Source organism: Protopterus annectens, chromosome 2.part1 (genome assembly GCF_019279795.1).
Source record: "Protopterus annectens isolate FY-2018-M chromosome 2.part1, PAN1.0, whole genome shotgun sequence".
NCBI classification, from domain to species: domain Eukaryota; kingdom Metazoa; phylum Chordata; order Ceratodontiformes; family Protopteridae; genus Protopterus; species Protopterus annectens.
Window position 1 is genome coordinate 1,690,954,143 of NC_056729.1, and position 13,963 is coordinate 1,690,968,105.

The following is a 13,963-nucleotide window of genomic DNA, read 5'->3' on the forward strand; positions in this document are numbered from 1 at the left end:
TTAAACCATAATGGCAGCACTTTGTGAAGTTTGTTGAGTGTTTAATGTTTGTCAAACCTGAGCTATATTTAAAAAGGCATTGTAAAATATTTAAAACTCCAAATAATTTACAATAGGTATGTTTCTTATATATCAGCAATTTTAAAGAACATTAAAAGCTTGATTGATGTACAGTCTAAATCTACTAACTTCCTATATATCAAATCAAATTATTTTGCTGCTAAAATATTTTGAGAGTATTGAGCCCAATACAAGGACTTACAATCTGTTAAAACCAGTCAGGGCATAACCTCTAACCTTCTGTAGGTACTGTCTGCCTTTTCATCATATTTCTGTAATATTTTTTGAATTGATTTCAAACTCTCCAGATTCAGCATTTTTGGAATTCATTCAGAAATTTAGGAAGACTTCCTATGATTCTTCCTTATTTTTTCTGTCTAGCCACTTGATTCTGGAAGTAAATAGCTCAATGTCTCATAAGAAATCTCTTAGGATGGATGGTCTTTCTTCTGAATTGTATATAACGTTTGCAGAAGCATCGTTTATATCAGTTATTTATGGATATGACAATTAATTCTTTCTTTGTATTGGCAAAAAATACATATTAATAAAAAAAACAGGAAAAGACCCTACCATTCCCAGTAACACACACACACACACACACACACACACACACACATATATATATATATATATATATATATATATATATATATATTTATATATATTTGATGTATAATTTACATATTTTATTCATTCCTGTTGGTATGACTTCCTATCAGAAAAATCATTAGCTACAGCTAAGTGCATGCCGTAATCTAGTCAATTTGTTTTAAATTCCAGAGGATTTTCTCAGCGTCTCTTGCCAGGTATTGGAAGAAATCTATTGCTCCTTCATTTTGAGAATTCTTAAGTAGAACTACATTTATACAAAAAAGGGGGTAGTACCATTCAAAGGAGGTCAAATCAGACTAATAATCGCAAATTGGGATCTACAGCGTCTATTTTATTGTATAAGCATACAGATGGAACTCTGTGAAGATATCTGTCTGTTTATAAATATGAGATGTATTTATAAAAGCACGATAAGGCAACACACATTTAAAATTGAAATGTGAATAATTTTAATGACATATTTACACTCACTATGCTCAGGTTTTCTGTTACCTCAGATTATTGTTTGTCAAAAGCTGTAGATAAGGGACATTGTGGGTGAGTTTATATAATATGTCTAAGTGTCAACATTTGTCTCTTCCTTCAGTAGCTGGACTTGTCAGACACACTGTGTGATATGCTACGTACACATACTGCTGTGTAATTTGTCAACTGACTGTAATGATGTTTAGCAAGTACGTATACAACTGTTGTTGAATTTACACTAGTATCTTTCCAAAGAAAAGATCCACAGCAAAGTAAAAGCTATCTAGTTAGCAGAATAAGTAACCAGATGAATATAATCAGCACTATATTGCTCAACAGTAGCTTTGTTATGCTTTCTTTGGCAGACCTGTGCTCTTTCCAAAATGAAAGCATTGAATGACTTTGTAAAGGCCAGTTTGTTAAAGTCTCCCAAGCAGACCAAAGACGCAATGCACATATATATGAAGCAAGATACCTACCTTGATGCCTTATCCAATCTTCAGTCTCCTCTCAACCCTAATATTATGCTTCTGAACTTAAGGTAAGAAACTGGGTCACTCCACTGTATCTGAAACGATATTCACTTAGATCAACTGAGGCAAATGCCAGGCCAGACTACACTGTTTTGTACAAACAGATCAGGTATGTCATACTCAAAGTTTGAGAAATGTTCATTTGAATGACATTTAAAGTATATTCACATCATTTTAAGAAAAAGGTGCACATGTAAACCAAAAGAAATGTAACAATTCATATTTAGAATAATGCACTGGACTAAATGACACAACATAAAAATATGAAAGCTGCCAAAAATAAAGTCCTTCTTAGGCCACCCAGTCTGCCAATGTTTCCTAGATTCTCTGGCACTGTAGTCCTCACATGACATCCTTTTTTGACCCTCTTCTCAGGTATGAAGGTTAAGCCTCTATCTCTGCATAGTTCTCTCTATGTGCACATAAACAGACACACCTATGCTAGTGTATTGTATCCTTCTGTCAGAGGGGGTACTTAAAATACAATTGAGTTTTAGCAAGGTATATTGGAGCTTTGACAAATGACTACAACATTAACATCCCAAACCATCCAAGAAGGGTATCTTAAGATGACTTTCTTTTCTTCATCTGAATTGTTTTTCTCTAGCTGATTCATATATTCCCATTCTAGTTTTTGGGATTTACTTTTTTTTTATTCAACGACTAAATAAGGCCTATAATCACATTACTTATCTTCATACAAACTCTGAGAGTGAACAGTTTAGGGATTTGCCAATAGTAATGTAGTGTGCAACCAGAAGTCTTGAGAATCATGCCCACATCTGACATCTGTGTCCACTTTACTTAGATTTTGATCACTTTCCAGACTATCACCCTAACTTTTGAGTCATGTTTGGAACCAGATAAGGCCTCTATTGCCTCAGTATTTTGACTAGTGGATCAGAAATGAACTCCATTTTCACATTTTTCCATATGCAGTTTCTTCTAATTTCATGTCATGACCTTTTGTTTTTGAATACCTTCCTTTTCTTTAACTGGGTATAATACTTAAGTTGAAATGATGTCCTCCTTTTCCACCTCTATCCTTCACTGTATTTCTCTGATGATTATGTCACTCTTCATAAGGCCTCTGATGTAACTGATGCATGACACTAATCACTCCTGTGGTGACAAGCTCTGCTTCATCTCTACATCTCAGACATGGTACTCAGGAAGAAGTGTAACTCGGTACTTAAACAGTGGCATTTCTCATGTCTTTTTCTACATTTAATGCCAGCACTAGACATCTAGCAGGTGTGGCCTTATAAGCGCTGTGATGCCCTGCCTCTCAGCCAGTAATGAAGGATCCTCAGTCCTCACCACTAACACTGGTGAGGGATGTTCACTTGGAGCAAAAATAGATACACAAAGAATTTTGAAATGCAGCTCTCTGCACTAAGCACAATTTCCCTTAAGAGCACGCAGGGAACACAGTCCCGTCCTGGAGCTGGGTTTCCCTCTCTCTCACCGGGCCCCAAATAAGACTCCACACTGACCACAGATGTAAAGTTCAGTCCTTAGCTGAGTGTTCCAAACCAAATCCTCCACCACCCTCTCTGTGAAACCAGTGTTCTGTGTCCCTGCTCCAAGTAACTGGCACACAGTTTTTGAGATTTGATTTACACACACACACACACACACACACACACACACACACACACACACACACACACACACACACCTAGGTAAGGCTGGTACAGATTTACCATCCACACCCCCTCTGCCCTGACTATAAGGTAGATACTGCCACCAGAACACCCCAAAGCCAGCTACGCTAAGGCTCTTACAAGGGGTACCCAATTAGGGTTTCAAAACTTTGAATGTTCTAATATCGAACCCTATTCAGTGAAAGCTGAAAACATCGAACATACAGAACAGCGAATTTTTTCCTAGGGAAACAATTGGCTGTTTCAAAACACATACACACAACACAAGCACACCAAACAAACAGCAATTCACAGACATGCACCTAAAATCTTACACTAAACTATACACACACACACACCACTAACTATCCACTTACCTTAACCCAAACCCTAACCTAAGGTCCTTCACTATCGCACACACATCTCACCCATGCCCAAACCCTAACTCACCTACCCCACCCTAACCCTCACGTCCACGCAATCACACACATACCTAACCCGCGCCCTAACCCTAACTCACCTAACCCACCCTAACCCTCACATCCACACAAACGCACACATACCTAACCCGCACCCTAACCCTAACTAACCTAACCCGCACTCAATCGCACACTTACCTGAACCCGACCCGTAACTTTCCACCACAGCGCTGAAAATACCAAAGCGACAGAAATGGACAACTGAATTCTTTCCCTAGGAAATAATTTGTTTTTCTGTTGCTTTGGTATTTACAGCTTTCGCTGAATAGGGTTCGATATTAGAACATTCGAAGTTTTGAAACTTCGATGTTCTAATATAGGCCCACCCAATTATGCTGAGTAAAATTAATACTAATACAAATGGTAGTGTTTGATCAATGCAGCAGGGTTTTCAGGAGTGGCCACAGTGTCAGCAAATATATATAAGTACTCTTGAAGTATAATATATACTGTAAAACAAATCTTTATTTTCCTTATGTATAATGACATATGTTTATTTCCTTATGTTTATATGCTTAATATGTACTTTTATAGTAACACCTTCATTTTTGTACTGGACCTATTGTCCTTAGGTCTCTGCTGAAAAAGGGCATCTGCCCAGCCAGACTAACCTGGTAAGTAAATGGCAAATAAATAAATAAAACAAAGGTTACAATATTCTCTAAAAGGCCAGCCACAATGAAAAGTTTAAATATATTTAAAAATAAATAATTAAATGATATGAAAATACCGAATATCTATTTACAATAAACACCAGAGTTTCAGCCACATGAAATATTATTAAAAATAATGCAGATGGATATATTCACACAGATACAGAAAACAATACTTAATTAATCTCACTATATTTTCCTGACTGATCTAAAGAATTATTGTTCCCAAGTTCACTTACTAGAGCAAGGCAAGATGAAGTGGGTGAGTGGTCTTGTCAGTTCCAAAACAGAGTGCCCTGTGACTTCTGTCTCCTCTAGTATTAACGTATCATTTCAGTGCTGAATTACAGAATGACATCACATACATCTAGCCATCTGACTCTGGTTCCCACACTACCCCCTTTTACTAGAAGCTGAGCCAGAATCTTGCACATATGTGTCACCATGCACATACATAAAGCTTTGCTAAAATGTGTTACAGTATCTGGAAGCTATAAAACCATTTTAAAAAATTCCACCTTTGCAGGGTTGCAAATAGTTCACCCCATATGACAGTACAGTAGGACTCCTAGTTGTGTTTTTCACAGACATTTTGTCTCTGGCTGCAATCAGAACTGTAAGATACAATCTTTACGACCTAAATCAGGTAATTTAATTTTAAACTATTTTTCAAAGTTAGCTGGACTGAGATTAACCTCTTCTCTTCCAGTATCCTCTGTTACAATATATTCATTTCAGCAGTTACAATGCAGTCTGATATACAGGTATATTTCTTTTCTGTCCAGCAGCATGTATAGTTCTTTTCTGTCCAGCAGGACCCACTGTTGGTACATTTTTTTTAACATAAGCAACTTTACAAATACATTTTCAACACAAGCACCTGTACAAATCAGTTTGATATACAAATGACATATAATTCTTTATAAAACTCCAGCTAGCTATGCTGGCATATGTTTCACATCCACTCCCTTACTTCTCCTGACATAACTGGCAAAACATCATATCATCACATGCATGCTTCATGTTTAGTGGTCTTCAGTAAAACTCTTCCAATTATGTGACCTGATTCTGGATTTTCTCTTAGGCATATGATTTGGTGGAACTCTTTTAATCTTTGTTAAGCCTTAACCTTAATTTATGAGTTTTAACGTCTCCTAAACTAAGTTACCACTGAGGACCTAAAAGTTTAAAATAAGATTATGGCTGGCACACATGTTAAACTAATGCATCCTGTTTTAAGCCTTTTGTCAATTAAGTACATACATTTAGTATTATTAATTAGTAAAACGTAGTAAGCACAAGGCCATTACTAACAATGTTTTTTATATATTTCATTATTTAATAAACAAATTCTTTGCATTTTTGATTAATGCAGAGAAGACATGCAAAAATATCTAGGACCTTTCAACAAGTTTATACATAAAATACAGCAATATAGCAAAGAGACTTCAATTGTAGTTACTGAAAGGAAGCAGACAGTAAATATGTGCTGTGAACAAGTATGAAGAACTTTCACATTCCAAGCAAATGCGATAGCTTGGAATAAAAGAGCAAATACCTTAAATGGTTCAACTGCTTTTAAAAAGCAATCCATATAGTAACTGTAATAAATGCAATGTATACTCAGAATGTTTTAAATTCGCATAAACAGGAAAGGGTTCAAAACCAGCTTGGAGAGGATAATAACTGCATGTACATCAAGCATCATATTAATTCAAAATAAAATGTACCACCTAGATTTAACCATTCCTTACCCACAATCCTCTGCCTTGTTCATACGTTAAGAATTGTTTATATAAACTGTTATTTTTAGTATGTGAAATATATGGCTCTGTAGCTTACATTCTGAAACTGAAAAACTGTATACATTTTCACTATACATTATTTCTTTCTAGTAAGACAGAAGTTTACATTTCAAAGGTTTTCAATACCATTTTCTTAATAAGAATATATGGGTAGACTACTAGAGTTCTAGCAAAGCCAGAGCGCATTCCTTTCCTTTTCAGGAAAAATAAAATGCACCATTATTTTACATAGCTTGCTTAGATAGACAGGGTTACACCTCTTATGCCTAGAGCACTTAGGCAAGGAAGTAAAAGGTCAGATCTGAAGTTTCTGTAGAACATCTGTGTTTCACGGTAAGAGGCAAAGTTAAGGGCTTTTCGGAGTTTTTGATCACCAGAGATGCAGGTTTCTCAGTTGCAACTTCAAGATACCCCGATAATAAACAAACAAACAACAAATATTACTCTTTTTACAGGTTCATAGACTTTTTTTCTTTCTTTCCATGTGAATCTTACTTTGATGTGATTGTGTTTCATCACAGATGTGCCATGACCAAAACTCACTTAAGGCCATAACCATAGTTATTCACTTGGACTTCATTTCCAAGTACAAACATTCTCAAATGTGCATGTTTTCCAAAGGCATGTTTCTGAACTTATTGTTTTGTCTGGGTTTTTGCTTTCAGATTTGGCAGAAGCAAGTCAGATGTGGACCTTAGACTTTGTGGCTTCATTGTTTTGCTGGATGCAAGCCTGTTGTCATCTAGGACATAATTCTTTTCTGGAGCAAGATCTGTCATAGGCGTGTTTTGACGGTGTTGTTTTTTTTTTAGCTACTTCATCACTTTCTTCAAATTCTATACAGCCATTTTGCTAGGACATTAGATGATGCATGAAATGCTGTGGTACTTTGATGACAAATTCTATTTTTCCTTCATGAAGCTTCCAAACTCTATACTGTTGAAACAAGATACATTATTAGACAGAAAGACTCCTGGAATCTTTGTCATGGCTTTTCAGTGTTTACATGCATAGTAACAAAATTTGTGGTGTACACGTCCAATCACTATAAATGACCATTTATCAAAACTAGAAACATCTTTCCAAAGAATGAACACAGTCCACATGCAGTAGAGACAATGGGATTTCAAGCTATTTCCAGGGCTGAAAAGGTGACAGTGCAGAGGACTAAGGCTCTGACTTTTCAACCAGTTGCTTCCTGTGCCAAGGGTATAGGGTTCAAATCTTTCTACCTTCATTTGTGTAATATGTGACCTACAACAAGTCACTTAACCAGTCAGTGCTTTGGGACTTTGGGTTACACTCTAATGGTCTTCTAAGCCTAGTAAATACCTGTGAACCTATGTACTTGATAATGATTTAGACATTTTCTTCTTGACATTCCTCATATATCTTTCTATCCTTTTCCATATCATGATTTATGCCAGATTATCATGTATATTGTGGCAAATCTTTATTCCTGGACAAGCCAAGACAAGTTTAATGCATTGTGGAGTGACAGTGATACTAGAACTCCACAATACCATCTCTTGGTAATAAAACAAATATTCTACAATAATATTTCATACACCTTAGCTCAGGAATTTTAGTCCAGACTTTCAATACACATTTGCATATCTATGACAAAGATTCAGCTTTGACAGACCAGTGTCAAATTCACTCATTTTGCATTGCTGAATAGTTCATAAATTCTAAAATAATAGTTGATGAAGTATTTCTAATTATGCGAGATTTTCTGGAATAGGTAACCTGCTTAACACATCTGCATTGACATAAGGACCTGATCTGATTCTGAAACATCAAGGTTTAGCATCTAATGAAACATGAATATTAGTTCTGCTTTCTTTTATTGTACACGTCTTTAAATACAGTCTTATATTTAGCTAGCAGTTTTTGCTAGAATTTCACTTTCTGAAAGTATGTCCTTTATTTCTGTTTTTCTTGAATTCTCTTCATTCAAGTCCTGCCCAGCAAACCTAAGCTAGAACCTTTAACTTTTATCAAAAAATAAAGTTTTTTTCTGTTCTTAATAAGAAATGTTCACATCAGCAACTCCTGATATCTTTAAATGTTTTCCTGTATAATCTTCTAGTATTAGGATTTTGTCTGCAAAAGTGTGCTCCTTATTTTCTGAATTATACTGAATTTGTTATAATTATGCTGCTTTTGTTTTCAACCTGAAAACTCAGGTTTCACTTCTGTTTTTATTTGCACCAGGAGTATGTTAACTTTTGCAGAGTCAGCCTTATGTCTGGTATTGGTGATACTTTTGTACAACCATTGTGGTGATGTTTCCAAACTTTTATAACCTTTTCACAGAACTAAATGTTGACCTTAAAATTTGCTTTATCTAAGTGCTAATATTCTACATGAAAGTTCATTGTCTGGCAGTTTAGATCAATGGGTTAAGGTGGACCCAGTAATGGCATTCATCATGTTATCCTGGGTTTGATTCCCTCTAGGTCTACTTGCAAACAGGGTGACTAAGAAATTGTGTAACTGGTTACATCTGGAAAAAGGCCCTTATGCCTAGTGGGTTGCCAAGTTAGCCAATTAATAAAAAAATTGTAGCTTTTCTAATAATTGTAACTGTTATTTGCATTTTGTTCAACAGTGTGGATCAATGCAAGTTTATGGGATCCAAAATGAAACCATTGTGGCTTGTGTACAACAGTCAGAAAGAGAATGAAAAGGAAGGGGCTGAGAGCGTTGGTGTCATTTTCAAAAATGGGGATGGTAAGTAACTTACAGTTACGTGTCTTCAGAAGGATGTTACTCCAAGATGCGGTGATCTTATGTATGTGTACACACACACACACACACACCCATATGTATATATATATATATATATATATATATATATATATATATATATTTGAAATGAGCAAAACCTGCATCTTAATACAGAAAATCAAAATGCTGAATGCCACAACATCGAACTCTCAAATGTTCTCTCCTTAAGGACTAGCACTGTAGGACCAGAGTTAATACTCATTCTTTGGTCCACACCCCTGTACAGCCATGTGAGCACTGATTCCTAGATTTACACTGGTAGGATACAGTATTCAAGATTGCTAGATACTGAGGTCTTCTATATTATGGTCCAAATATTATATATTTCAAGACAATGACAGCAAATATATATATATATATATATATATATATATATAGCACAAAATCAAACTGCTGGAATGCAGCTTGAAATTGAGATAATATCAGCCTTTTTAAGTGTTTTTGTAGGGGCCACAGGGGGAAATGCTGCCATGCTCCCCACAACTATATATATATATATATATATATATATAGAGAGAGAGAGAGAGAGAGAGAGAGATTTACTTAATGAGAATAATGTCGAAACACCACAACATCTTCAGTCAAAACATCCACACAATATAATAATAACAAAATCTCATATTCCAAAATATTACCTAACAGCAACATGTTTTCCACTGCACCCCCTGATAATTCAATAGACCATCTCTGAGACTGCACAATAAAAGGGAATGAGCTTATTCCCCAACCTAAAAATACTATTACTGTGATCTTGGATAGTTGTCGATCATCTGGTGTGTCGACAATAACAAAATTCAACTATGATAAGGTCTCCCATATATATATCTATATCTATATCTATATATATATATATATATATATATATATATATATATATATATATATATATATAAAATCTAACATACACACACACCCACACACACACACTCTCACATACGCACACATGCACACACACACACATGCACGCACACGCACACACACACACATACACATAAGATATAGATATAGATGTGTGTGTGTGTGTGTGTGTGTGTGTGTGTGTGTGTGTGTGTAGATGTATAGATATATGAATGTATATCCATATATTGAAAATTCACTGTACTGAAAGGCAACTGATCGAACACAACTTGTCAATCAGCAGCCTATCAAAATCTGAGGCACAAAAAAGTAAAACTTTTTTTCAGGGAGCAAGCCAATTATATATACCAGCTCTGAGATTGTACTTCAGTGGGGAAAGGGCAAATTCCCCATTCCCCGCTATACTGGGATCTCATACAGAAAAAAAAGTCAATAGGTTCGATCAGCTGTTTTTTGATCTGTAAATTTGTAAGCCATACACATACACACACACACACACACACACACACACACACACACACACACACACACACACACACACACACACACACTCATACTGGGTGACTTCAACTACCCTTCCATTAACTAACAAAACTAATCCTGGAATTCATTAATTCAAATGCCCTGGGACCAGCTCATTCTTACCCCACTAGAAGTAGCAATATCCTTGGCCTGGTCATTACTAACATGGGCAACCATTGCTCTACACCAATAATTAACTCCTCCCTGGTTAGATCTAACCACAAACTAATCACCCTGGAAATCCACATCCCCCTTACCCCCGCAAAGGTTACCACCATGAAAGACTTCTCCAAAGCTAACTTTGGGCTCCTAAAAACAGAGGTGGCTAACTTCATGGCACCCATGCAAATGGAGAGTAGTTGCATGACCGCCGAATCATACACTGATACACTGTACAAACATGTACACAAATGCATGGATCTCGCCATACCCAATAAAACCAAGATGCTCTCCTCCAAAAAAGGAAGTCAATCTGGTGATCCCCTGCCATAAACAAACTCTACAACAGAAGGAAGAAACTGATGTGGAATAAGGTGAAGTCTCAACACTGGAAAAACTCCCTTAACAGCCTCAACAAAAAGTTGAGATCCCTCATCAAATCCTCTAAAGCTAGCTATGAAAACAGAATTGCAGCAGATAGTAAAGACAACCACAAGGCCTTCTATAGTTATGTAAAGAATCTCCATGGCAATATCCAGATTTGCTCTGAGCTACTGCACAATGGTACCTCCTATAGCGAGCCAACAGATATTGCCAATATACTGGCCGACAGATTCAGTGCTAACTTTACCTCTCTCCCCCCAAAGGACCAATCACAATACCAGTAGATTGCCAGGCACCCAGAATTACTGCTGCACAGGTTAAAACAGCACTGTCCAAGGCCAAGAATACAGCTTCCATGGGACCTGACAATATCCCTGGCTGTGTTCTACATGAACTACAGAGTGAACTGGCACCTCACCTGTGTATCCTGTTCAATCACAGCCTCACCTCAGGCTTTGTCCCTACCGAATGGTGCACTGCTACAGTCATCCCTTTCCACAAAGGAGGAGTGACTACAGACCCTGGGAATTATCGCCCCATTAGCCTGACGCGTCTGATATGCAAAGCTATGGAACGCATCATCGTGGACCTAATAAGCAAGGATATAGGGAATCTCCAAACTCTGGATCCCACACAGTTTGGTTTTGTGAAGGGTAGATCATGCCTCCTCAATTTGGTCGACTTCTTTGAGTCAGTCGCCAGAGCTGTGGATGAAGACAAGGTGGTTCACACAGCCTACCTTGATCTGGCCAAGGCATTTGATACCATTCCCCATTCAGGAATCATAGAAAAACTCACTATGCTAGGTATCAACCTCTATATCACTAGGTGGGTTGCAAACTGGCTCACAGAAAGAACCCACAATGTGAAAGTAGCAGACTTCAAGTCAGACTGCTGACCAGTCATGAGTGGAGTCCCACAGGGTTTGTTCCTGGGTCCTGTCCTGTTTGGTATCTACTTCTCTGAAGTCCAGGCCAACACAAAGGATCTCTGGCTGACAAAGTTCACAGAGGACTGCAAGTTGGGAGCTACTATTATCTACCCAAGTGATGTTGACATCCTACAGAAAGCCCTCACTGAGACCAACGACTGCTGTCAGAACCATGGCCTTAAGCTCAATGCCAAAAAATGTGTCATCATCCCCTTTGAGAAAAACCCAGATCCCATGAATTACCACATCGATGGTAGTCCACTGAACACAGAAGGTGTTATAAGGGATCTGGGAACACAGGTTGACAGCAGCCTCTCTTTTGACCACCACATTTCCACTGTCATCAGAAATTCCTTCTATGTGACACATCTCATTACTAAGGGTTTTGCATCCAGGAAGAAAGAGGTCATTGTCTCCCTCTACTCTTCCCTCATTAGGCCAATCATTGAGTACAGTGCCCCATTTGGCATGTACCTCACTAGACACCTGCAACAACTGGAGAGGCCACAAAAGTATCTCACAAAGAGGATCCTAGACATTAAACACTTGTCCTATATGGACAGACTCAAAAAACTCCAAGTATTCTCTGTGTCATATCAACTACTTAGAGGTGATCTCTGCTTGACATACAAAGCCATGTCTGATCCAGCTCTGTTAGAAATGCTACATCTAAAGAAATCCCAATCCCTCCGCACTACATGCTCCAGTGACCTCAGCCTCATTACCACAATCAACAGAACATGCTAGAGGGACAGGTTCATAACCCAGAGACAGCCCTTGCTATGGAATAGACTTCCCATACATGTCAAACAGATCACCTCAGTGGCCCTCTTCAAGAGAAACCTTAATGAGTGGATGGTAAATAGAAAATTCATGCTGGGCATCACTCCAGTGGCTCTACTCGACAGAGGCACTGGTGGGAACTAAGGTCGGGTGGCATGATGCCAGGGTAATCCTATGGGCTAGGTTTGTAAAGGCTCCAGGGCCATTAGCCTAGTACACACCTATGAACCTATATATATATATATATATATATATATATATATATATATATATATATATCTTTCCATTTTATATATATATATATATATATATATATATATATATATATATATATATATATATATATATATATATATATATATATATATATCGGAGCATAGCTTTCCATTGACACCGGGGCTATGCCCTTTCCCCACTGTAGTGTAATCTCAGAGTTAGTACATACATATATATATATATATATATATATATATATATATATATATATATATATATATATATATAAAATGATGTATCCAAAGGCTCAACAGGAACAAAAAATTCAAAATGACTTAAATAAAACTCTGTTATAATGAAATGATAAAAAATTCCACATCAAGCGCTTTCGCCTGGAGGCATACCAGGCTTTTTCAAGATGAACCATGATTAAAAATTCAAGGTTTAAGTACTTTCTAGCCCAAATCATGTAACTAGAGTAGCAACTAATAAAATATGCAAATCAGATGTTAAAGTGCCAACAGCAATTCATTCATTCAATGAAATTATACAATGTCTAATAACCCACAAAGTTGTACTAAATAATGTAAAAACATGTGTTTAAATTACATCTCGTAATAAAACATGTATGACTGTTTTATAAAGCTACAAACAAGCTTAAAAAACTTAAAAACAGTCTTAAAAAATTCTTTTTATGTCTAAAAAATCTATTAAGAACTATTGGTTTCTACGACCTCTGTTAATCATATGAAATGTTAACCAAAGTTTGAAACATCCACTCAAAACAAAATGTTGTCCAAAATAACTGGCAATGAACAACCCATCTAAACCTTTTTTTTAAAATGAACAAAATCATAACTTGGCCCTCCTCAGTTTCAAAACACTCATAATACTAATACTGTCATTTAAACCAGGAGGCTTAGTTGCGTTCAACTTGAGCTGCCACAACAGTCCCTTGTATTCAAGTCGGGTTTCCCAATCACCCCCTCTACTGTCATGTAGGACTTGCTCTAGGATTAAAAATTTAAGTTGCATATTAGGGCATGTGCTAAGATGCTTAA

General features: G+C 36.8%; 1 protein-coding gene across 2 annotated transcripts in view; it reads left to right on the forward strand.

Moving 5' to 3' along the window:
- Positions 1-13,963, forward strand: part of PIK3CD (phosphatidylinositol-4,5-bisphosphate 3-kinase catalytic subunit delta) — a 912,023-nt gene that overhangs the window by 787,949 nt on the left and 110,111 nt on the right. For both annotated transcript variants that reach the window (XM_044063126.1, XR_006363658.1), the window contains exons 18-19: positions 1,506-1,681; positions 8,871-8,992. In XM_044063126.1, coding sequence (XP_043919061.1) covers positions 1,506-1,681; positions 8,871-8,992 — 298 coding nt within the window. The remainder of the gene's footprint in view (positions 1-1,505; positions 1,682-8,870; positions 8,993-13,963) is intronic.